Below are 24,957 nucleotides of genomic sequence, written 5' to 3'. Positions count from 1 at the left end.
TATTTAAGTCGTGTTAAAGAAGACATTCCTCCTCCGTGCTCGTTTAGTCTGTCCCTCCCTTGGAAACTCCAGATGGGAGGGAAACAGGCGTGCATGATTTGGGAGGTTTTACTGTTTTTTAAAAATGTTTGTCATACTGCAGCCATTATTCTGAGGATCCTGCGAGGTTTTCATTCACCGGCTTTCAGGGCTCCTTTCTTCATATTGCAGCCGACCCAACTTGAGACACCGGAGAAAAAATGAAAACCAAGTGAAAATAACAAGAATAAAAATAGAAAGCAACCTCCCTCCTTTCCTCCCCGTCACCCCAAAACTAAGCTGCACCCCAAGCCCCGCTTCGCTTGGGGGCCTCAAATTACCCATCTTCCCATCGGGACGCTTAAGTGTCATTTTATCTGCCTGAACTTCAGACAAAGGTGTTTTCCAGAGGAAATTTCCACTCCTGCTGCTGCCTCACACCAGAGGGCGCCAGGAGCCTTCCCAGGCTTTGCTGCCTCAAGTGCTGCTGGAAATTAACTTTTTGGGCGCTCTCCCTGAATGTTTTTCTAACCTTTCCCTTTTAAAATATACAGCTGGATTCCAACTTTTTTTTTTTTTTTTTTTCCTCTATAAAATACGTGTTGGTTTGTTCTGGTTTGGGTTTTTAAGGTTTTTTCCCTGTCCTTGTAGTACCCTTTCCCAGCTCTTCCAGGCCTTCACCCTACTGCAGCAGTCACCCAGGACTCTCAGGAGATGTGCAGCTTTACTTTGTCTCTGCTAACTTGATCACTGGATCAAGTTTGCATGACAATACTGTGTTTTCCCTCATAAACTTCTGGGATGAAACTTTTCTGGCTATGTTTAAGCTCAAAGGGTCACTTAGGGCTCTTCAAGCAGAACACCGAAGTGTGGCACCAGAGGGGAAACAGGATGGTGAGGCCCTGGCACAGGTTGCCCAGAGAAGCTGTGGCTGCCCTATCCCTGGCAGTGTCCAAAATCAGATGGGACAGGACTTGGAGCAACCTTCACCTAGTGAAGAGTGTCCCAGCCCACATCTTCACATTATAAGGTCTCCAACAGAGCTTATAATTCTAAATAAAATACTAAAAATGAAGAGAAATAATAAGAAAGAAAAGAAGAAAGAATAATCTAAATATTAGGATATGTCATTTCCACGTTTCCTGTAAACTTTTGTCAAGAAGCTAGATATGATTTTGCTATTTACATCTGAAGATCAACAGAAATGCAAAATGCATTATCCAAATAATTATTAAAAAATCTGAGCATAAAAATAAAAACCATCAAAGAGAGACATTTTAATTCTGGAGGCTGATAGGAAAACTCTGTTGAAGATAAATGTCCTTGTGCTATTTAAATTGAAATATGGATATAAAAATGTATGGCCCTATTTGTTAATATATATGATTTAATTTAGCATCTATCAATCATAAAAAAAGAAAACAAATCAAAGGTTGCTGCCTTTACTCAAACTCTAATGCCTTTAAAGGATCAGAATGTATTACTTACTTGTTAGTGTTGATTTTTATCTTTGAAGTGTCTGCATAAGATGAGAATCTTTGTCTCAGAGCAAATGGGACGGTGTGTTGGATATTGTGAGCAAATATCTTAAAAGGCAAAAGATACCTTCCAGTCCTAACTTTCGAAACACATGGTGTTTCTCTGTGCCTGACATACTGTGTGTGGTGGAACATTCAGAGGTCTCGATGGATGATCATGTCTGGCCATGGCAGTGATGGATGCTTGTTTTTTTTTTTTTTTTTTTTTTAAGAGTAGACTTCTTGGAGAGACTTCTTGACTCTTGGAACAAAATAGAAAAAAAACCACGTTAAATTCATCTTGGCCCTTATGCCACTTTCATTGAAGCTGACAGTAACCCCCTCTTTGACTTTACTGGGAACAGGACTGAGCCATTTACAATGCTATTTTTGTAATATAAATCTTTTAAGTCTTAAATATTTCCATACAGTGGAGTAAAGAAGTCTCAAACGTCATCAGAAAGCCTGCTTCTTGTTAGGTTGTTACAATGTGCCATTTCTGTTCAAATAACATTTACAAATAAGAGAGACAAATGCATTTGTACAATTTGGCAGTCTGACACTACAGTTGGGTGTTTGCAGCTTTTATACATTATGTTATTTCTGACAATAATTTTAACTCTTTGGGTGCGCAAAACAAAGCCCAGATGTTTCTCAGCAGCAGCATTTCCTCATCAGGTCTCTTAGCTGAGCCTTACTGGAGTGTAGGGTTTGGTTACAGCTAAGCTCAAATCTAATTCTTCCAGAAGTATGAAGGGACTATGTGGCAAGGCAGAGGTAGGAAGAGAGAAGAGGGACACAGAAGGAGGAAACAGACTTCTTCTCCAAATTTGCCAAGTCCACACCTGCGGGATCTCGGAGAACTGGTAAGTTCTCATATTTTGAACTTCTTCCCTCCTTGGCAGTGGCTTTAAAAAGGATTAAGGGAGAGAACAGTTGCAGAAAAAGCCCTCAAACCTCAAAATACTACATGTTTGGAAGGTCAGAGAGGCTGCCTTCTCCAGATCTGCAGGGGCTCCAGGGTTCAAATCTGAATCCCGAGCTGCTGTGATATCCTGCCCAGCACCACGTCTTCTCATTCAGGAATACAACTTCCATGGGCTAGTTGTCTGTTTTCCCTCAGCATTAGCTTGGCTGGGTAAGTACAACTGAGCAGCATTCGTGTAAGCCATACACATCTTACCAGTGATCTCCTAACAGGGGAATATTGTCAGAGTGAAAATTTACCTGATTTTCTGCTAAACACCACTGCAAGTCTCAGTTTTCTTTCTTTTTCTGGGTGTGTTGTGTCCAACTGTGATGTCTTATAGTAAGCTTTTTGAGGGAAGAGCTGTCTTTATAGCTGGTGTCTTTATAGCATCTTGTGTAGTGGATAAGATGCCCCCATCTGAAGAAAGATAGACTGATCTTTGAAATCCCTGTTTTGAAGTAGATGATGATTAACAGAGAAAAAAAAAAGGGTGAGGGTGCATATACACTGTGGTGGGAAGGGACACTTCTGTTGTCTCTGCACTTTCCTTGTTTCAGGAAATACCTGTGGCTCCTTGGTAAGGTGCACATAGCATAAAAATATATTAATGTTTAAAGGTATACTGCAAGGGGAAGAAAAGGCAAAAATGTCAAGCTAGAAACCTATTTAAGAAGGAAATATATCTTTGGGGGAGAGCTTTAAACTGTGGTCTTTTCACAGGGGAAAAAAATAGAAATACTACCAACAAAGTAATGATAAAAGTAGAGAAAACAGAAAATAATTCTACAATGGTACTTGTATATTTCATAACGATTGAGTCACCTTTCCTTCATGCTTTGGGCCTGATCTTGAAGAACATATTAACCAAATCTCTCTGAGGACCATAGTGGTACCACATATATCAGATCCATGTGTTTGGGTCAAAAGTGGCCCCAGCTGTTAGAGGATAACTATCAGCAGAAACTCAAATTCCTTTAAGGCAATAGCAGCAGAGGAGTGAAAATGCTTTGTAATTATGCCCTGAAAGTGTTTAGTGAGCTTTGCCTTTAATCACTGAAAGCAGTTCATTCTCTTGTGCTGCTGATTCAGAGACTTGCAAGCAGATCTAAAACCAGCTTCACATCAAAACCCTGGAAGAACACAGAGATGGTCATGGTGAATACCAGAATAGCTCCCAGGGTTACAGCTTTGCACAGAAATGCAAGCATGAAAGTGCCCACACATGAACCAGCAGAGCTCTCTGGGCATATTCTAACTGCACGAGGAAGAATTATTGTAGTTATTCTTCAAATTAGTGCAATATGGCCCATTTTGACTCTAATATCATCCTTGAAATTACAAGGGATTCTCTCTGTGGTCAGAGTGAGTAGGATGAAAGTAGAGACCTCAGTGGGATTTTTGGCTAGGGAAGCAGGGTCTGTACACACACATTGACATCAGCAGAGTCTCTGTGCCTATTTCATTGTTACTTTTGTTTAGTTGCCCATGTTTGTGATTGCAGGAACCCCAAAGCGCTGTCAAGTAACACATGTGCACATTGAGGAGACTCAATAACATAAACTTTACATATTGCCTATTTTTCACCCAATATACCTCTAAGATTCTTCTTTTCACTAGTTCACTGTGGCAAAATCCACTTATTTAATGTCAGTGTTATATTCCATTTTATTGTTGGTTTATGGCAAATTTATTTTGGATTAAACTTACAAGCACAAATGCCACCACTTAACAGTGGTCCTCTGTCTACATATGTGATACTTTACAGAGCACTCTTGAGAAGCAAAATATAAAAGATATGGCAAAACAACCTCTTGTTTTGATGAAAAATTGCTAGCAGTCATAATGTAATTAACTTAATCAACAAGGCAATAAAAATTAAGTGTCCAGTTTATAAGTGATCCCATAGTAGGGCTAAATTTCCTAGAAGTTATACAGCGAAACATTTTCCATTAGGACATTAAAAAAATTTTGTATACAAAAACATAATTTCCTTGGTCTTTCAGAATCCAACAAGAGGGCTGTGGTTGAGAGAGAAGCAGTGATATTCATGACCAAAAGGTTGTGTTCCATCAGTGGGAAAGCTTAGGGAAAATGATAAAAGTGAAAAGTATTATACATTATATTTTTTTCTGACCACACTTTACTTGAATTCTGAAATGATAGGATCATAATTTTTTGTATTTCTGAGGAAGTAATATTTTTGCTACTTGTAAGTGGCTGTTTGTAATTTTTGCTGAAATAATAAGTACCTATCCAATCAATCTTGATTTTTAAATCTCTATTAGTCTCTTGAACAAATCTGTTTACAAGAAAAGTCCAGTTTGTTTAGAATCATGCAATGATTTAGATTGCAAGGGACTTTGGAGGTCCTCTGGTCCAACCTCCTACTCAAAGCAGACCTAACCTATTAAGATGAGTTGGTTTTCTTTCTTCCTTCCTTTTTTTTTTTTTTTTTTTTTTTGTAATAAGTTCAATGGTGGTATTTTGTGGCAGTAGTTCTTGCTGAAGAGCTTGTTCTAAACCACTTTCCATTTACTAAATTTCTTTTTTTGTCTTCTCGGCTATGAACATACCCTACACCTTGTTGTTTGTTACCTTTGGAATCAACAATTCCTATTCATGACTTATTCTGCTCTTGCCTCTTGCACTAGAAAAGAACAGAGACTAAGCTGAGTATCTAGGGTGAAATACAGTTTAGAAAATGATCCTTCTCCCATGTTAAAAAGATTATAAAACCATTTTCTGAAGTATGAGCATACTTCAAGATTATTGCCTTGAATCTAATAAAACCATTCTTATGTTTTTAGGCCCAAAAGAAAATTAACTTGTTTTCTATATATGTCTAAAGATGATGAGCTGCTGATTTATGATTATTCTTAAATTATAGGAGAGCTGAACAAAATATGAAACCTAAAGGCCTGGCTTTACTCTCCAGCTGTTCTGGTATAATTTGAGCTCAGCTTCTCCAGTGTTGATGAATTTATTCCAGTTCTACACTGCTGTGACCAAACCAGAATTTATTGTATAGTTTGCATGAAAGAATTGCATCTTCTTCCTGTGATCTTAGATGATGAGCTTTCTCTTAGTTGGTCTATAGTATCTCTTTCCCACCCTTTCCCAACTATATAATTTTAAAAAAATGTTTATTTTCAAAAGAAAATGCCAAACTCTACCTGAAAAACTGTATTACACACACTCTTCAAACTGTTGTTTTTTAAAGGGAAGCTCTTTGCAGACCATGAAACTTGGGAAGAATCCTGTGGAGGATTTGGTCATGTTTAGAAACCATCCAGAGTAGCTATGACAACATATCTGGGGGCCAAGATCATGTCCACATACCAAATATCTGACACTATCCAAGATCCTTATCCAATGTGAAGAGGAAACTGTAAAACTATAATTGCCTAAAACAACCCCTAGAGAGAGTATTGCTGGTTCTTAAGAAGTTTTTCTGATATCTTAAATACAGCTTTTTCTTAAGATGTATGAAACAAGAAACTTGTGAAAGAAAAGGAAATAGTGAAATGAATAAGGTATCTATAACTCTGGAAAAACAGGTTTCCATCTAGGTCTCTTCTTTGTTACTTGCTGTGATTTCTCAATGAGCATTTAGTTAAATTAACTTGGAGTGTTCTATAAACCTCTTAAATATATCAATATCATTTTCTTTGGTTTATATTTTAAGTGGGAGTGGTATCCAGTCTGAGTTTCAGCTCCCTCTAATCTGGCCCAGGCAGGATTAATGCTAAGTGCAGCTGAGGAAGGAGCACTGAGGGATGCTGGTTGTAGCAAAAGTGCATGGTCAAGGTCCATTCGATCACCTGGTGCAGGCAGCTCAGATGCTGTGGTTTTTTGGTATTACACACATGGAAGCGAAGCTTCTAAGGGATAAAAATCTGCATTTCTATGCAATGAATATGTTGGCTTCAGCACTTTCAGCCTGTTCTTTTTGGTGAAAGCCAGGCTCTGTGATATTTCTCTTAGTTATTGATCGTTAATATAGTTTCTTCTTCCTGTCCCTGCTCAGCAGTGAGATTTTTACATCCTGCTGTATTTAATGCTTTTCTATTTTTCTGGATGTGGCAGGGTTCTGCAACACAGGTTTTTCTAAAGGAAGAGAGTCCTGGAAAATGCATTACTAAAGGTACTGATCTAAAAAACCAGGTGAATAAAGGGTATTCTGGTTTTGGTAGCCAAAATAAGGTTTTGCATATTGGTCCAGGTAGAATCAAACTCAAACATTTTAATAATGGTACATTAACATAACTGTCTTTGGCAAAATATTTCTGGCTACGTTTCAGGAAAGTAAAAAGACACTGATATATCTGGAGAAATAGGAGAAGATGGTAATTTTCATAATTCTTCATTTTCCCTGCTTTTACTAGCAGCCCAGTGAGGGAGAACTAAAAGACAAAAACTCCTCTTAAGAGAATTTGGAACAGAAACTGCAAAATAGATATTCCAACTTATGACTTAACCTTTGCCCTGTGGGGTCATGCTCTTGAATGCTCTTCATATACTTAATTAATAAATCCAATGGATTTTCATCACTGAAAAAAGATGTTCAGATGTGTTTGCCAGATTTTACATGAGTTAAGGGCTGCTTTGATTTGTGAAAACTGCATTTTCGGTGAATGCATTCTTATTCAAGAAAAGCTCTCCATCGTTGTAATGGTTATCTGCAAGTCAATGTTAACTTGGCAACCTTCATGGTTTGGCAGCAGATGTTAGCTTTACATAACACTGAGTTATTATTAATGTATCATATTGCAACTTTTATGAAGTAATCAAATTTTCAAATGTTGGGAGTTTATTAAGTCAGGAAATGCAATGGGCTTTTTACAAGTGTGTGACTTTATACTCTACATATCCTGTACAGTTCATTATATTTAATTTAAAATACAAATCAGTTCAATGCAAACATCTAGTAATCGAAGATATCTATTATACCATCTGAATAGAAAGAGTCTCATTTTATGTTTCAAGATCTTTTTCATTCTCCACATTTATAAAATGCCTAATGTTAATATTACAGTGGCATATTGTTAATATTGTATTGGGGTTTTTTATATTTTTCATATTTCACACAAGACTGTGGATGTTGGACTGATCTTGATTCAAGGTATCTGTAATATGAGGGACAGAATTTCTCTCAGAAATTGGCCAGAGACTGCCAGGCCAGCAAATATGCCTTTCCCTCACACTGGTGTTTGGAAATGGGCAGGGAACACGGTGTAAGGCCTGCTGCCTTACACCATGCCTTTCCTACCATGGAGGGAATGGTCTAGCACCACTCTAGAGACAACAGCACATCCTAGAAGCTCAGAGGTGGAAGAGTGAACCACAACAGAACAGGAAACAGTTTTCCAAAGCAGAAAAGCCTTTGCCCCAAGTATTTTTAACCCACATATTTCAGAACATGTCAGACAATTGACTAGCAATCTGTTGTTGAAGTGATGTATTTATCTGATGCATGGTTTCACTTAGCAGCTACAACACGTACAGCAAAGAGTTGAAAAAAAAATGAACTGGAACTCTATACAACATCTTTTATTCAAAACAGATGTATTACTTGGTATATGTTTAACATTCTCCTCATAATCCCAACTTGATCCTTAACCATCATGCATTAGAATGTTGCTTTTAAAGAAGATGAAAATGGGCTGCTAAAATGCTGCCCATATAATCGGAATTATTTTCAACCCTGTTGTTAAATCTTAGAGATAAAATTCTCTTTTGAACTAAGGTTGAAGGCATTGTGTTTGATATATTGGTATAATTCCTGCAATATAAATACTCATAAATTAAGTTAGTGGTATGGTATGATTTCCTGTAATCTGTTTCCAGAATCAATATTTTATTGAATGAACTTCTTATTTTAACTTCTCACTTACTCACCCAGCAGTGCAGCTGTAATGTGTGCTTGATCACTCACTCTCCTTTATTTTTTTTTTAAACAGACCTGACTCTGCAGCAGAGTGGATGGGGCAGGTTTTTAGAAGCATTGCACTTAATCTTGTGTGGAAAGAGATTAAAAATAACACTACTATCATGCCCTAATATAGAGACTCCCATCTTAACATCCTGTAGTAATTTAGAAAATGGCTATGTAATGTTACCCCCATTCTATGGGCAAGAAGACTGGAGCCATGATTATTTCCTTCTTAAAGGATGCTTAACTTTAAGCACCTCCTATTATATTTACTTTTCTAAATGTGGATTTTATTTTTTAAAATCCTTTATACATAGCAATTGTCATTTAGTTAACTACCTAAGATTTATTGCAAGCTTCTGCCAATGAGTGTGTGACCTCATGCACAGCAAAAGATTGTTTATTCTGAGCAGGTAGAACTATCTCACCTTTTGGGAATGTGCTAATGAAGATGCTCAGCAGTAGCTTTGGCGGCTGGGGTCCACTGGCACGTGATAGCTCAGCCTTCTGCTCTGGGTTTTAGCCCTCCTGACTTTCTGGGCAAGACAAATTTCTAGCAGTGGGATTGCCATGTGCTGCTCTGGCTTTAGCCTCTTTCACTTTGCATTACAGTAGCAATGAATTATTTATTATTAGTAATCATATTAGTAGGGTTAACCCTTTTGCTGTATATTCTTCCCAGCAGGCAGTCTTAGATCTGCATCTGAGGCAGAGGTGGTGACAAAGGCAGATGGCAATTTGAAATTGTTCCCTTGGTTGATTTTTGACAAAACTATGACTGCAGAGAAGCAGATTAGTGTGATTTCTTCTCATCACTTGTATGTAATTATACAACTCCCATACAACTCTCCACAAGTCAACTGTTTCCTAGAGGTACCTGCCCTTCCTCAGTAAAACCTAAAGAGAAATCTGCTTTCTGGTTAAAAATAGAGGGAGGAAGAAACAATGGCATGCATTCAGGAACCTTTTAGAGGTTGGCTAAAACAAAATACAATAAAAATTGAAAACCCCACAATGAGCACTTGAAAAAAGTAACCAAAAATATTCAGTGTTTTTGGTCTTCATGCTCTTACATTTTATGGTTTTCTGCATATCATGTGGAAAAAAACCTTGTTCTGAAAGCAGAATTGCAGCTTTTGTCACTTAACCATTCCTGATCATAGAGAGAAACTGGAAATATGAAATCTAACATCAGGAAAAAGACAGCATAAAAAGATACCAACACTTAAAAAAAAATCTCAACATTTCAATTATCTTTCCTTCCAGAAAAGCCTGTGATTTTTGTAAATTCTTAGGATTAGAATAGTGAAATACTTATTTTTAATAATTGACTACTTATTAAATAAATTCTTATGTAACATATTTATATAAATTAACAGTACCTCGATCAGCTCGGTAGCAATGCATAGTTCCTGTGCTGTATCCTTTTCAGGATAATCAGTAATCATTCCTCACAGTAATCAGCATCATTCCTCACAGACCTTCAGATACTCCAGGTCTGCTGGGAGCTTTGGGTTGCTGCAGCAAAACCTGTTGCTGTGTCTCTGAGCTGCAGAGACAATTATTTTTTGATTTCCCTCTCCTCAAACAGATCCTCACTCCCTTTTCTCTTTGCCATTGCTTGTTCTGTGTCTGTGCTTCATAAGCTACACCATATTTAAGAATGTATTGATCCCTCTGTGGGTTTTGGGGGCAGAGAGCCGAGTGCAGTGGAAGTATTAACAGAAAAATTGCTCTTTCTGTGGTGGCCGGAACAACTGTATTAGACAAAACTGCTTTTTTTTTTATTATTATTATTTATAAATCAGCATTTTAAAAGTATTTTCTGATGTGGTAAAATCCATTATATAGAAAAAATTCATGAAGGTGGAGGGTATGTGAAAGCACATATTATTAAATGAAAACTGGATTGTTTCATAGTTAGGGCTTCTGTACCTAAAATATCCCTACAGATAAAATTTCCACTTTCTTTATTCTCGGACATTTTGTTCCAGATGGACAAAATGAGAATGAGCAAGGTTTAAGTTGAAGCCTTTATAGAAGCAGCCTGAATACTCTAACTTGCACATTCTAGTCTGTTGGTTTATATGGGGATAATGCTGCCATAAAACTCCAAGACAGCACAGATATTCTGCCAACCTATTTGTAGTCGTGATCCTGAGAAACCCCCTGAAAACAGTGAATACTGACTTCATATGAGGAATATATGAACCTCATCTCTAGTCTCAGTTTCCTTCGTAGACTTGTCCAGCATCACTCTTGATGTTTCCAAAGAATGTAAGCTCCATGGAGGCTGGTGTCATTCTGCAGTGGAGATTAAAATGGCATTTGGGAGATCTGATGTTCCAGAGGGCAGCCGTGTAGTGCTATAGCAAGAAGGAAACTGGCCTCCAAAAGATACCACTATAAGAAAAAAGCAAGGGAAAGCCCAGTCCTGGAAACAAAACAGAACCAAAAAGTGTGGCAGTCTGGTGAAACAATGATTTGGAGCTGAATAATATTATAGCAGTTCTGTATGCTTTTAATAAATAGTTGGAAAGTCTTTCATGAGAAATTTCTGTTCAGTTTTATCTCAGGGATAGAAGTTGCTTTTTCCTTCCATAAAGAGCTGAACTTCCTGTGCTGGCACATGTTGGAAGTTTTTTTTACACTGGCATAGGAAGCTGTTTGGGTTTGGTTTTTTTTTTTTGGTAAAACACTTCACATTTATGTTCTCACTTCAAACAGCATTGAAGGCATAGGACCCTGCTCCAGAGACCTCTGAAGACATTGGGATCTGCACACTGACCTCTACGAGCTTTAGAGCACATTCTTTTTTTGTGCTCCTTTGTTTTAATTAATTGCCACTTATATAACAGAGTCAAAAATTTCAGAGGACTCAACACACACAAAGAATATGCAGTTCAGGATGGAAAGGGAAGGATACTGTGCCCAGCAAAACCAACCTCTGTCTTCCCTGCTGCTTGCTGAGTAAGCCTGAGCAGTTTCCAGCTCTGCACTGACTGGGTGCGACTGACAGCTCACTGCCGGGTTCCTGCTGCTCCTGGTAAGCCACTATTCATCTACTCTCCCATCTACAGAATAAAGGAACCAGATAATCAATGACACTCTTGTCTGTCCATATTTAAACATTTATGGGAGAGATGTTGACAGATGATCTCACCATCTAAACTCCCTTTGTAGTTAATGGAAGGACAAAGACACTTCTGTCTCATGTTTTTCTATATGCATTTGGAAGTAACAAATGGGTATACATATATACAAATGTAAAGGTAATTTTAAATGGTGTCATGACAAATCATGAAGAATAGAATTAGGTGCTCTTTCCTGGCCTTGTTTTTCTTCTCTTTTGTTTTGCCAGCGCAAAGTGAGGTCAGTGGGTTTTATGTAGCCAGAAGAATAGATCTTTTGAAACTCCAGCAAAAAATATGTACAGCAGATAAAAATAAAATTCAGGGTAGTTGGCACCTTTCTGGGCTTTTTGTGACTGGATATTCTGTTTGTAACTGGCCATCTTATTAAGGATGTAGGAATAGCTACAGTTAATATAGAAACTTTGTTTTGGCCAATTAATGAGGTGTTCGGTGTTCTGCTTCTCTTCTGGGCTTTTGCATCACTGACTCAAAAGCTGCACTGTTGTTAATGCAGAAAGGCTGTCTTTTTTGTCCTGTGTTCAGTTGATCAGCTTTCCCCTATGCCTCATCCTGCAGTCTCCCTCTGAAGGAGAGCTGCAACTTGATAGCCATAGACCCCCAGGAGTGCTTAGTTTACGAAACTGCTGCTGTGTTTGTGCAAAACCATTTATTTCAGTATAAAATCAGTATCTCGTTCAGCCCTAGAAACTTTTCTGACAAGGCTTAACTGAAGTCTCAGCCCTCCTTCAACACATGTGATTTTGTCCATCATGAAGGCTGCAAAAACATCTGTCCTGGCACACAGGGATCTCTGTCTGGGATCACAAGGAGAATGATTAAAAACCTGGAAGACAGACATTTCCCTGTCTGAGCTTTCTGCCATGGAAACAGGCACTATAATGCAAACCTTACTGATCTGTTGCAGGGAAAGAAAAAAAAAAACCAAACCAGAAAATGTCTTTGTAGACAGTTGCTGTTCCCTAGTTGTTCCTGAGTCGATGGAGCCCTCTCATGTTTCATTAATGCAATCAGTAAGTTGTCACTGTGAGCTGGCAAGGCGGGCAGAGATTTGGGGGAACCCTTGAAGGCAGATGGAAGTGTTATGTACTTAGGAGGTCTGTGTTTGTCTGATAACAGCCTAGGCCAATTTGTAGGCCTATGGCATATCTACCCAGCACTGAAGTGCCATGAAGGCTTTTTTTATTGTGACCTTGATTGCTTTGGTAGAGTGAGCACACAGAGAGGGGGAATAGGGCTTAGGAGCCCAGCTGGCCTGGAACAAGCAGAACCAAGTGGCCTGCTCCTGCAAGATGCAGCTGGGTTGTGCTACTGCCCACAGTGCTCCTCCCCTGGGCAGGGGTGATGGGAGGATCTCTGCATCCCACAGTTTCACTGCACATCTGGTGGCACAACAAGTTATGGCTGAAAGCTAGGAATTCTCTCCTCTTCCTCGTCATGATATGAAAAAGATTTCACCGGTGCTCTCAAAGAAAGAAGAGATTTGGGATGTCTTCATCCTGTGGATGATATTTAGGGGCATGGCTGTGTCCTGGGCAGCTGTAGGAACCAGTAAGTCTGCAAACAGGAAGTGGGCAACCTGTTGAGCCCTGCAATTGACACATACTCATGGAGCTTTATCTTCACAGGAATGTAGAATCCCCTTTGCAGAGCTTGCAGGGCACTGTATGAGGATGGTTGGCTAATTGGCATTGATCCTTAATGGAGATGGGCGTCTCCAGTGCTTCTGAAAAGTCTGATGGAGAAAGTCACTTTATCTTAGCAGTCAGTTCTTTCATCACATTTTTTCACACTTTCTAGCTCTGTGAGAACATCATGTTCATACATGAGGGAGGAATCTAACTCTCTGAATGGCCCTGGGTGTCATCAGTTTAATGATACTGTTCAGATAAGGAAAGAAATGCTACATGATGGTGCTAATCCATGCTTGTGACAAAACTGTATCGCACCAGCTGTTGTATAAACTTCAGTGGAAAATTATCTCCAGAGTAGCTTTCATCTTCATAAATGCACACAGGAGATTGGTTAGATTAGTGCAAGCCCTCAAAAAAAAAAAAATAGTGCTGTATCATACAACTAATTCTTAGTTTTTAAATCTTCACAGGTGGAGAAGGCACAAATTGATCAGGACAAAGTCATATGTGAACCAGCTGAATTGGGGGAAAAAAATGGGTCAATATTTATCAGCTGATTGAAGATGCTTGGGAGCCTCCTGGGCTCAGGGCCCTGTTGGCCTGGAACAGCCAACATCTACATTAGGAAACTCCAGGTCTATAAACCAGGGTGTTTGCATACAGATTGTCAGGTGTTTGAGCTGCCAGACTGTAGCCAGGATATATTTGGAAGAGTTTATTTGGCCCTGGCTAAGCAGTGCCAGTGAATGTGGTCGTGGCACAGTCAGTCTCGTCCCAGGGCACACAGACAGTTCAGGTACTGAATTTATCCAGCTGTGTGAAGGTACAAATTTCCATGGCCCCTTGGCTCTTAAACATGCCAAAGTCATGGTCTCACTTATGGCCCTCAGCTACTGCTGCACTGCTGGTGGCCTCTCTGGAGAGATAAACCCCCACTTCTTTACCAACAGGCCATGGACAAGCTGTGCAGCCTCCATGCTCAGAACCTTTCAAGACCCAGCTGGGTGAAGCCCTGAGCAAGCTGGTCTGACGACAAGCTGTCCCCACGTGGAGCAGGCATCTGGACTTGGGTTCCTTCCAACCTGAATTATTCTCTGGAACAGGTTTGCTCTTCTGTGAGTCGCTGAGCTACTCTCACTGAAAGACTGCTGCATGCTCAGGCCATGGTCACTCAGTGTCAGTGAGATGACTGATGTTTTACAGCACCATCCATAACGAATGGCTATGAATTGGTAGGAAATCTGGGCAGATTTTAAATGGAAAAAACACAGGTATAATAAATATCTCATTTTATGTCAGCGAGTTAATGCTGAGAAGGTAAAAATTAATATCAGATGTTCTTTCCCTCCCCTCCTCCCAAAACCTAGTTAACGTCATAGACAGAGATTATCATAGAAGCAGTTTATGAATAATCTTTTTCAACAACAGGATTTGTGGCTTGCATATCATTGTGGCAACACTACTGCAGCTGTCCTTCAGCAGTTTCGCTTGCACCTATGACCTTCACCCAGCAATTAAAATACGTGTCCTGAGTAGTGTGGTGTTTCAGCATGCAGAATTTCCTAGGTAGGCTGCAAATCCTTAAGTATATATTTTTGCAAGTCATTGATGTTTCTGAACCTTTTTACATAGTTGTAGTTCTTACTCTCCTTTCTACTTTACAATGTCTCGACATAGTATATTTTTCAGAAAGCCAAGAGCCAGAGGAGTTCCCTGGGAAAAAGGACAACTAAAAATACTTCTACTCTGTATTAATTCAGTGGCATTGTCCGATACTGTATTACACAAGATTAATGATCTAATGTAGCTTGGCATTTTACAAGAACATGAAGCATCAGCCAAAAACTGTCATAAAATGTGACACCAGACCTAGAAAGCACTGTAGAGTGATAACAGGCCAATTAGATGTGTCTGTTTGTGTTACTGGCAGGCAGTGAAAGGCAGCCATTTCATCCTCCCTTCCACATTCACCATCTGAACCTGTTGTGAATGAGACACCAAAACTGTGAGTTACTCAGCCTGTCAGCAGCAGCAAGGGCCAAATTCTATCCCTTAGCCAGCACTAATCATTATTTATGGACTTAGTAGGAGCTTATGAACTACTCAGTGTATTCTAATTAGCCTGGTGAGTTCTGAAAATAGTTGCCACTATTCCCATTTTGAGACTGTAGTACTGATGAAGCAGCAATGCTTCTCTGGAGTGGCTATGTAGTTATTAAGAAGTAGCCTAAATGTAAAAGATAAACCCTGGCAACAAGTTTTAATCACCACCATCCTGGGCTAAATATGAAAGAGGAGCCTAAATTTAAAATACCATAAATTTCATAGGCCATCTGTTTGTCTTTGCTTTCCTACTTATTCAAACACTGTTTTATGTTCATTCTTTTTTGGGTTTTCCATTCAGTATGGACAGTTTGCCTCCTTTCCCCAGCTTCTGACCCCAGAATTTCCTGAAGAGATGTTGTGTAACCCAGCTGTGCCAGGTCCCTGGAGGTGTAACGGTTGAGTGGGATGAATTCTGCAGACTTTGATCATGGATTTGCTCTCGTGCAAAATTGACCTGTGACAGGTTGCACATGACTCTTGCTACTGTGATTCTCTGGTTTTGGTGCAGCCATGTGCTTGAATACAAAAGGATAGTCCACTCGGACCTAATCTAGCATTTGATTTTCCTACTTTTCCCCTTTTCCTGTACTAGGAAATTTAAACCTACTTACTTAAATCATAGTATGGAAGGATGCACACAGAGGTGAGCTGACAGTGATAGCGAAATGGCCCCATCTATTTATTAAAAAAGAGGGAAAAAAAGTATCATAATTCAGTATATCTTTTGTTTCCCTTCCTCATTGTTTCCATCATACATAATATTTCTTGTATCTACTAGCTTTTCAGTAAGAAAAACTAGATTTATCTTCATTGACATTAATCTAATTTAATCATAGGAAAACTAGAGTGCGAAATTAGGTGTACACTTGGGATTTCTGTATCAAAACCCCTGTAATAATAAATCCTTCTCCACACAGGGTTGTTCTTTCAAAACCAGGTACAACTCATGTAGGCACCTTATCCTTGTTACCTTTTAGAACACCTCCTGTACAATTACAATTACACCAAGTACAATTACACCAAGGCACACAGCTTTAGTTCTTCCCTCACTGAAGTCAGGAGCAAAATCTCTGCTGTCTGTTATAGAGAAGGAGCCAGTGCTGCTTAAATGTACCTAGAATTTTTTGTCTAGTTTTAGAAGATGTTGGAATAAGCCCCTCTTCTCCCCCTGAAGCACTTAGTTTGAGCTTTCACTACAGACATTTCCCTGCAGCTGATGTTCAGTTTACACTGGTTGTGATGTTCTAAATCTTTATTGCTGATTACACAGATGAAGAGGCAAAGGCAATGTGGGTGTCTGGTTTTCAGTCCTTCCTCTCAGTATTAAGTTAAATATCTTTCTAGTAAAAGGCTTGACCCAAATGCTGCTGAAATAGGTGGAAAGGCATCCACTGAGAAGGGTTTCTAGTGAGGTTCACCATTCTGAGGACAGCTGACTTGCACACAGCCGTTCCCTCCTGGAGCCAATAATAATCTTTAATGTTCTTTCTAATAAATCTCCTGTCATATGTTTAGTATGTCCAGTGTTAACTTACATGTCAAGCACTAAATATGTTTACTGGGAGTTATCAGATGTAAATGCATCAAAATGCTGTGACTAACCCTTGCAAACTAAGACAATTCTGTAGCATTCAACTCTCTTGATATAATTATTTTCCCTTTAGCATCTTTTGATGGAAAGAAGTTTGTACTGGCCTTTGAAAATGGTCTTTATCAGATTCTCTAAGAGACACCACCATTCCAGTTCTTTGCTTTTGCTTTTTTTTCCCCCTGGAGCACCTCTATATATCACATTATCTGCCAAAATCACATGTAAATGGGAGTTTTGAACATGTACTACATATTTTACAGTGCAAATTTTCCTTGAAAGTAAATTTCTGAATAAGTTTTCCATTTTACAGGCTCACTTCCTATATTCCTCTTGTCTCTCTGTTTCTGACACAAGCGAAATCCCACTTCTGACTGAAGAACAGGCTTCACTGCTGACTGAGGGACAGGACATAGAGAAGAGGAGGTGGGTATGTCTCTAGAATCTCTTCCTCCTCCTCCTCTTCCTCCTTTTAACAGGTCACATTTTGCAAAACTGGTGTCAGCTGTGAAAGCAGAATAAGTTTTCTTTCAGAGACTCACTGAAGTTTTGAACTGAGGGAGGAGTTTAATCCTGGCCCTTTCCCAAGCAGGAACACATTCTGATAGTCGAACTGAGAGTCTCTCTTTGAAAAGTGCCTTAGCATTAGCGAACATTCTCCTGTCACTGTGGGATACAGCACTTTAAATCAGCTATTTCATGATGGAATTTTCCTTCCCTTCCTCAGAGGCTGTGAACTGTTCAAGCTAAGTCAAGCAGAGCATTGGCAATGCTCGTAGTCCACTTGGCAGGCAAGCAGCAAATGACTCTCAGCTGGGATTCTGTCCCAGAACAACTATCCCTATTGAAAACCTTAGCTAAGATGAGAAGTACCACATCTGTAACCTATACCTTTATTCTGCAGACCTCCTAAAATAAGGGCAGATAAATATAGAAACCTGTTGGGGCCAGCACATGGGGAAAAAAAACCTTTTATTTGAAGGGGGAAGAACACGCAGATGGCAATGCCCAGGGTTTGAGGTAAATCCAACCCTGCTGCCAGTCTGCTTTGCAAGCATAGGTGGCATTTGCACCTTGATAGCTTTTCCAAGTTCCTCTGGGAGGGTTCCTGTAGTGGGGAAGGTATGACACTAGTGTGGCAGTAAGGAAAGATATGTCTGTGTCAGTGTGGTCTATTTTGGTTCATTACCACATCTCACCATTGAGGAGCTCACAACACTAAGAGGGAATCTAGGCACTGGAAGCTGGTTTTCTGAAGACCACAGTCCTGCTTCTGCCACATCCCTTGTTTGTGCTTGTAGGAAAGTTGCTTCTCCATCTGGTATTTATCTCCTTGATTCACTGGCCAGTTAGGTGGAGCAGAGGGGGACACACAACCTGCTGCAGCAAGTCTCTACCTCTGTAATCCCCTAAAATATCCTACATTAATCTGCAGGAAATGATCTGCTGGAGCAGCTCTGGGCAGCATGTGCTACTCAGGATGGATCACATGCTCAGGCAGTGCTGTTGGATGCAACCTGCTTTACTGATGGAGAGAGCAGACGAGAAACATTCACTTGAACAGCAAAGCAGCCTGGCCCCTACTCAGGCTACATGCCCTGATGGGATAGATCTAACAGAAGGGAACATCCATGCTTGTCTTTTCATTCCTGTCCTCAACTGTGGCATCAGCCCTCAGATAACTTGACCACAATACCAGTGTCAGTATCAGAAAGTAGCATGAAACCCAGCGGGCTATTTTGTTCTGAAGTATAAACATTTCCATAGCTGAGAATGTGGCTTTTTACAACAGGAAAAATCACTCCAAGGGACTCCCAAAACACCCAGTGACTCTGCATCATGCATGAATTGTCTACTTCATCCAGACAAGTGAGAGAAAAAAATCTGCATCAGCATGAATACTTGTAACATGAGGATAAGTAATGCTTTCTGCAGGGTGAGTGCGTGTGTAGTTCCTTGTGAGCCCTCTGAAACTCCAGAGGGAAGGCACGGCAAAAGCGCAGCACATTACCCTGTGAAAAACCAGGAGCTGAACAGATAAAATCCTGGAGAAAACAGAACCCTTGATGTGCAGTATGGCAACTCTAATCTGCTAAACTGAGACTTGGCACTTGCAGAGATAATCACCGGAGCTGCAGCAGGGTTAAATGTTGAATTAATATACATGATAGGTCATCATCCTTTCGTCTTTCCTTCTCGGAGGAAGTAAATAAATCTGTCAGCTTAATCTAGCACATTAACCTTAATCCTACAATTTACTTACTAGGGGATTTGTATAATCTACCCGATAAATAAGGACAGTAATTATTCCTGCTACAGAGGGCTGTGAGAAATATTTGCCGTGAAGCTTGAAGCTGGATTTAAAAACCATTTTGGTTTTATTAGAAACACAAAACTCTGGCCAGGTTTCCTGGAAAATTCCAAGGGGCCCAATGCAGGTAGAAGCTAACTTTCTGTATGTGTATGTGTTTGCTTAGCCAAAGTGTAGATTCATGGTTGCATGTGGTGCTGAATACAGGGGAGGAAGAACCTCTGGGAACATGTTTTCAGGAGCACACTGCAGGAACAGCTTTGTGCTTCATGGAGGCCCAGCCACTGCATGACCCCACCGAGAAGTCTCATGGTGGAGAGCAGCAACACAGCCCCATCCAGCCCCTATCTGCTAACAGGCCTTACTGCCTTTTCCACACCTCCCTGGATGCCCAGCTGTTGTATCAAAGCTATTCCTTTAACCTCCCTGCTGGGAGATGAACTTAAAACATGACTTGAATGATCAGAAGTCTAATTGAGACAATTAGCAGGACTGCAGGGGAAAGTCCTGGAGAACTTCAGTGACTCCCTTGAAGAGAAAGCTCTGTTCTTCTCACAGCAATGAGTAATTTTCCCTTTCTTCCTGGAATAGAAAAATGCTTTTCAGAGTTTAGCACAGTGCCCTTTGAGGGCTCAGGAGATCAAGAGCACCCTTGGCATTCCCCAGAACTCATGTTTTCCTGGATTATATGAGAAGGGCAAACTCTTCACTCTTTCCTGAACACTGGATTTCATGGGCATTAACCAGCACCTGCCTCATTGCAAACACAGCCAAGATTAGAAATTGAAAAGAAACCAGTCCTACTTGTTTAAGAAGTTTTTTTTTTCCTATTTCTCATTTCCAAAGGTGTACTGGTAGGCATGGAAGAGACAGAGAAGTCAGAGTTTTATATCTGTGATTATCCCTAAATGCACTCTCACACAAAGCTTGTTTCAGACACTTGGTGAAGGGACATGTGGACAATTCCCATTATTGATGTTGCTCCAAGTGTCTCCACTGAAGACACAAGTGTGGAGGGCCCCTGGATGCCCACATCTGTCCGTGCCCATCTGCTCTGATGGCAGGGTGCCCACACAGACCCTGGCTGGACTCTGGTCCCAGGACACAGGTATTCTGCAGTAGGGGAGTCACTGGAGCCACACTTTAAACAGTGTTAACACCATCTTTTCAGCAGGACAACCTTCCTGGTGGGTAATTAATTGAGTTTCTAGCAGCATCTGTCAGCTGTTTGCAACACGCTGGTTTGCCTGACTAAGCAGCCACGATGACACTGCTCTTGTTTCCTCTGGGGTGTCAGGGTGGGAATTTGGCTGTATATAAGATGATTATGTAGGAAAAAAGCTTCTGAGTGCTCTGTTCTCATACCTACATGTGAGGCAGACACTAAGGGGCAGCAGCTTTGAGCTGGCTTTTACAGAGAGAGGTAAGCCAGCCTAGCTCAAGTTGGAATGGAAGAAACCTTAGCACAGAACACAATAAAAAAGGTTTAAAGAACTAAATTCATTCACAGTAAGGAAATTGTTGCAGCTGTTTCCAAAAGTGCATGCAGCAGGGGAATCTCGAGAGAGACTATGGTAGTGTGTAGGGGGCTGTTTTAAGGGGTTGTCCCAAATCACCCTATTCCACAGGGGTCCTTTTAGGAGGGATCTCCTAACCCTTCTCAGCTAACCGTGGTTTCACACACTTGGATGAGTAATGTGGTAACTCTCATACACAGTCTACTACAATCTAGAAATGAGGCATCAACACTTTTAATAATAACTCCTAAGAGTGCATGCTATTTTTACTGTTTATTTAAATAGTTCAGTAGCTTCCTCAGCACTTACAGCACCTCACAGATTATTCTCTAATCACACCATGGAAAGAACCCCAAGCCCAAATCCTGGGGTGCTCTCTGAAGCACAGAAGAGGGATAGCTGTCTTTGAATGGATGGGAAGCTGCCTATAATTCTGCTTTAAAGCACCTATTAATTATATCTTTTTTGCAGCAAACCCAACTTTGTTACTCCAGCTGATTTAGAAACCCTTTCAGGACTTTTTCTATAGCTACTTCCACCTTTGATAGGCACAAGCAAAAGGCTGGGATCTGTCTCTCCTTCACAAACACAAGGCCATTGACTCCACCTCCACATCACAGCTGCTGCCTTAGCCATGCCTGGAACCAAAGGCACTGGATGCCCTAACAGGCACCAGCTGTGCAAACTCCACCTACTGCTCCAGGAGCCCTATTTAGGCTCCGCTCGAGGGCTTTATTTCCCTCATGCAGAAAAGCAGCTGTACTGGCTTTCTGCTCTGGCTCGTGCTGCCCCAGTTTCCTGAGTGACCTTTCTGGACCCCAAAGCTGTGCTTCAGGTACCTGTGTGCCCAGGTCTGTCTCTGATCATTTTTTTTGGCTGGAGAAGTTGTTATAGTTAGCTTTGTTTCCAAGCTTGTTTCCCACAGCTCCTGATGGTGCTCTCTGGAGCCCTGGCCAGCTCATCATCTCTGCTGGCCTGAGCCTGTGGGTGGGTCTGGGCACTGCCCCAACCAAGGATGGCCTGTGCTGGGGTCACCCTCAGCAGATTACTTGCTCCCCTAGGAGTCCTGCTGTGGCTGGAGCCTGGGTTTCTGAGACTCATGTTTCTAAGGACAGCATGGAGGTGTTCTGTGTTTGGGTTTTTTTTGGTGGAATGAGACATGTGACACCCTTTTGTTTCTCGCAGGGAAGAGAGAATAGTGTTTCTTGTTAATCATGTCAACAGAAAATCACAGTTTGTGCAGAGGCACAACAGAAAAAAAGACATCATTCAGCATCTTCTATGATTTATAGACTGTTTCTGAATGAACTATTTAACAATAGTATTTGTTCCTATAATACCCTTTAAGTACAGACGGCTGATTTCCTTCCCTGATGTTCCCATCAGGATGCAGACCCAAGGGGTGCGTGGCAGGGGGATTTTGGTTCCTGCTGGGTGGCTGAAGTCACCAGTTCTTTGGCCTCTTGCTGCCACCTGAGGCACGTGGCAATCACCCAACCACCTGTCAGCTCGAATTGCTGAGCTGTCTGTCCTGCTTAAACACAGCCCTGCCAAAAGTCACTTTGAGTTATCAGCAGGAAGGGGACCAGGACACGAGGAACCCAAGAAAATGATTTGGTTTAATTTTAATCAATTAATTTCCTAATTACAATTAGGTGAGAGGGCCACCAGAAATTACTCCCTTGATCTCCTCAATGGGTGAAGAGAGAATGACCACATATGGAATCGCAGAATAATTTAAGTTAGTAAAGACCTCTAAGAGCATCGAGTCCAGCCTGTGACTGATTCCTGCCTTGTCAGCCAGACCAGAGCACTGAGTGCTTGGACACCTCCAGGGCTGCGGGCTTCACCACCTCCCTGGGCAGCCCCTTCTAATACCTGACCACCTTTTCAGTGAAGAAATTCTTCCTGCTAGCCAACTGAACCTCCCCTGGCACAGCTTGAGGCTCTGTCATCTTGCCCTGTCAGATCACTTAAACTCAGGTGTAACTTATGACTTCTTGTCAGAAGTGCCCTGTGTGGTGTCTTGCCCCATCAGGACTGTCCCTGTCTCAAAGATGAGCTGCAGGAAGGCAGCTGTGGCTGTGTGAAGACACCTATAAAGGATCAGAGACATATTTTGGTAACATGTCCTTGTAGGTTGTCTCTGTTTATGTGATTGTATTAAGTCTGAACAGCAGCAGCTCAGGGGGTGCCAGGGGATGTGATGGAGAGGCTGTTTCACAGGTGAAACAATCTTACGGAATTCTGAAACCACATATGAAAAGTACCAAAAAGCCGTCTTAACTTTTAGAAAAAAAGTTGTCTATTATTGCAGTGACCTGAAGCTTTTGACATAAAGGAAAGTGCAAGTGACAAGTTCTATAATGATCTGGGCCAGCGAGGCTGCCAGGGCATTGTAATTATTACTTAGAAATGGGCAATGATTGTGGTCAGCCTCTGGAGTTATTGCAGTTGGGGATTTCTGTGCCTCTCCTGGCAGGTTAAAGACAGTGGTAATTCCATTTCACTGTGCTCATGAATTTGGTGGCAGAGGAGCAAGATGAAATCAGCTGTGAAATGCTACTTTGGCTACTACCAGGGGTTTCACTGCAAGAGAAGAGTTTCTTTTTACTTTGTTATTACTCTGTTACTGCTGGTGAAGAGAAAAAATAGCAAATACATTTTGCTGTTTTTCATTGTGGTGATTGCAGATGTTTTTTAACCTGTGTTTCTGATGGATTTTACCAAACCTGCATATTGGGATTTGGGGCTGAGGTGGGCAGAATCACATGTTTAATACTTTGAAAAAGTGGATTCTTAATACTTAGGTATGAAGTGTTTCTGTTAAGTGGCATTGAGCTGGTATTTAAGTAATTTTTTTTGAGGAGTTAAGGTATTGTGGCATTGCAGGATGGGAGAAGTATTGGGTTTGACATACACAGACCACTAAAAAGCCAGTATGGAATAACTCCTTTTGATGTTTTGGATGTTTTGAATGCAAGATATCGGAAAGATTATGCACCAATTTTAAGAAACATATGTTCAAAAGCCCTAAAGGCTTAACATGAATGAGGTGACAGTGTTTTTAAGATACTTTTAAGTCATGTACTTGTATGGTTTGTTTGCATTCATTTTGAAAGTGAGGTGATGTATTTGGAAGGGGAACAAGCAGCATAGATTATTTTTTAATATATTCTTTACATTGTTCCCAGAAGGGAAAAGACTTTTCTTTCAGACTTTCAGTCTTATGAACTTGTGCAGTGCGAGCATGACAAATTAACCAACCTGGAATCTGGTAACAGTGCAATGCAGCTGGCTTTCTTAACCCCCTATGATCCTGAAAACATAATATTTAATTGACAAGGCATTGTTGCTCTGGCCTAGAGAAGGCCTCACTAATACTTTATTTATAGTAAGGACAGATTCATAGCCTACAGCTCTGTCTTTGTAGTTTGTCACAGATTTTCCTTCTAGGAAGGTCTTTTACTGCACAGGTGGAGGTGGGGTCTGTGCAGTGACCACAGCTACCTCTTCCTGATGGAGCTCCAGCCTCTCCGTGTTTGACCCCCACCTCTTCCTGTTTGCTGTGGGCTGAATAAATCTGAAAGCTTTAGTTTCAATGGAATAATATTTTTAAATTGCATACTTTAAGAAAGCCTTTTTCTGGTTTTGCATAAGATGCTAGAGAGTAACACCCTGGTTTGGGATATTGTTGCTATTTTATTTCAGTACAAATGCCTAGATCCCTCAGAAGGTGAAGAGGGTAAAGGGAAGATAATTGTACTTACAGTACTTTGAGATATGTGGCCAGTTTAGTTCCAATCCCATAGTCTAAAAGCAGAGGTGTCCGTGCAGAGGTGTGGCTAAATTGCAGTAGGAAAAATGCCTGACCATAGATAATTATGTGAAAAGGCAGCATTTTCATTTAAACTGAGGAATATCTTTTCTATTTGGGTCATATTTCTGGGTGCACATATTTTACTTTTCCCTTGCTATTGTAGTGTCCAAATATTTCTCCATAAAATATTTTTTACACACTTTTTTTACATAAAACTTTTTTACTACACTGTTGCTTTGGTAACAAAGTGCACTTACCTGTGCAGTTCTTATCCATGCAGTCTCACCACTCCCAGAAAGGAAAATCCCTCCCAAATAAGCCTGGGTTTGTTAAAAATGTGATTAGAAGTCATCCAAGCAACTGTTCACAGTAAAAAGAAATCTGGCTTGCTG

The 24,957-nt window shown here is 40.6% G+C and overlaps 1 protein-coding gene across 2 annotated transcripts in view; it reads left to right on the top strand.

Annotated features, from left to right (window-relative positions):
• LOC144246307 (uncharacterized) overlaps positions 1-24,957 on the top strand; it is a 304,135-nt gene that overhangs the window by 5,558 nt on the left and 273,620 nt on the right. Inside the window, exons 3-4 of one of the 2 annotated variants that reach the window (XM_077783249.1) lie at positions 2,282-2,401; positions 14,174-15,011. In XM_077783249.1, coding sequence (XP_077639375.1) covers positions 2,282-2,401; positions 14,174-14,231 — 178 coding nt within the window. In that variant the 3' untranslated portion in view covers positions 14,232-15,011. Of the gene's footprint in view, positions 1-2,281; positions 2,402-14,173; positions 15,012-24,957 lie in introns of those variants that run through there. The other variant, XM_077783250.1, reaches the window with a different exon arrangement.

Source organism: Lonchura striata, chromosome 5, assembly GCF_046129695.1.
Source record: "Lonchura striata isolate bLonStr1 chromosome 5, bLonStr1.mat, whole genome shotgun sequence".
Classification (NCBI taxonomy): Eukaryota; Metazoa; Chordata; class Aves; order Passeriformes; family Estrildidae; genus Lonchura; species Lonchura striata.
The sequence above is the reverse complement of the archived record's forward strand: the minus strand, read 5'-3'. Positions and strand labels throughout refer to the sequence as shown.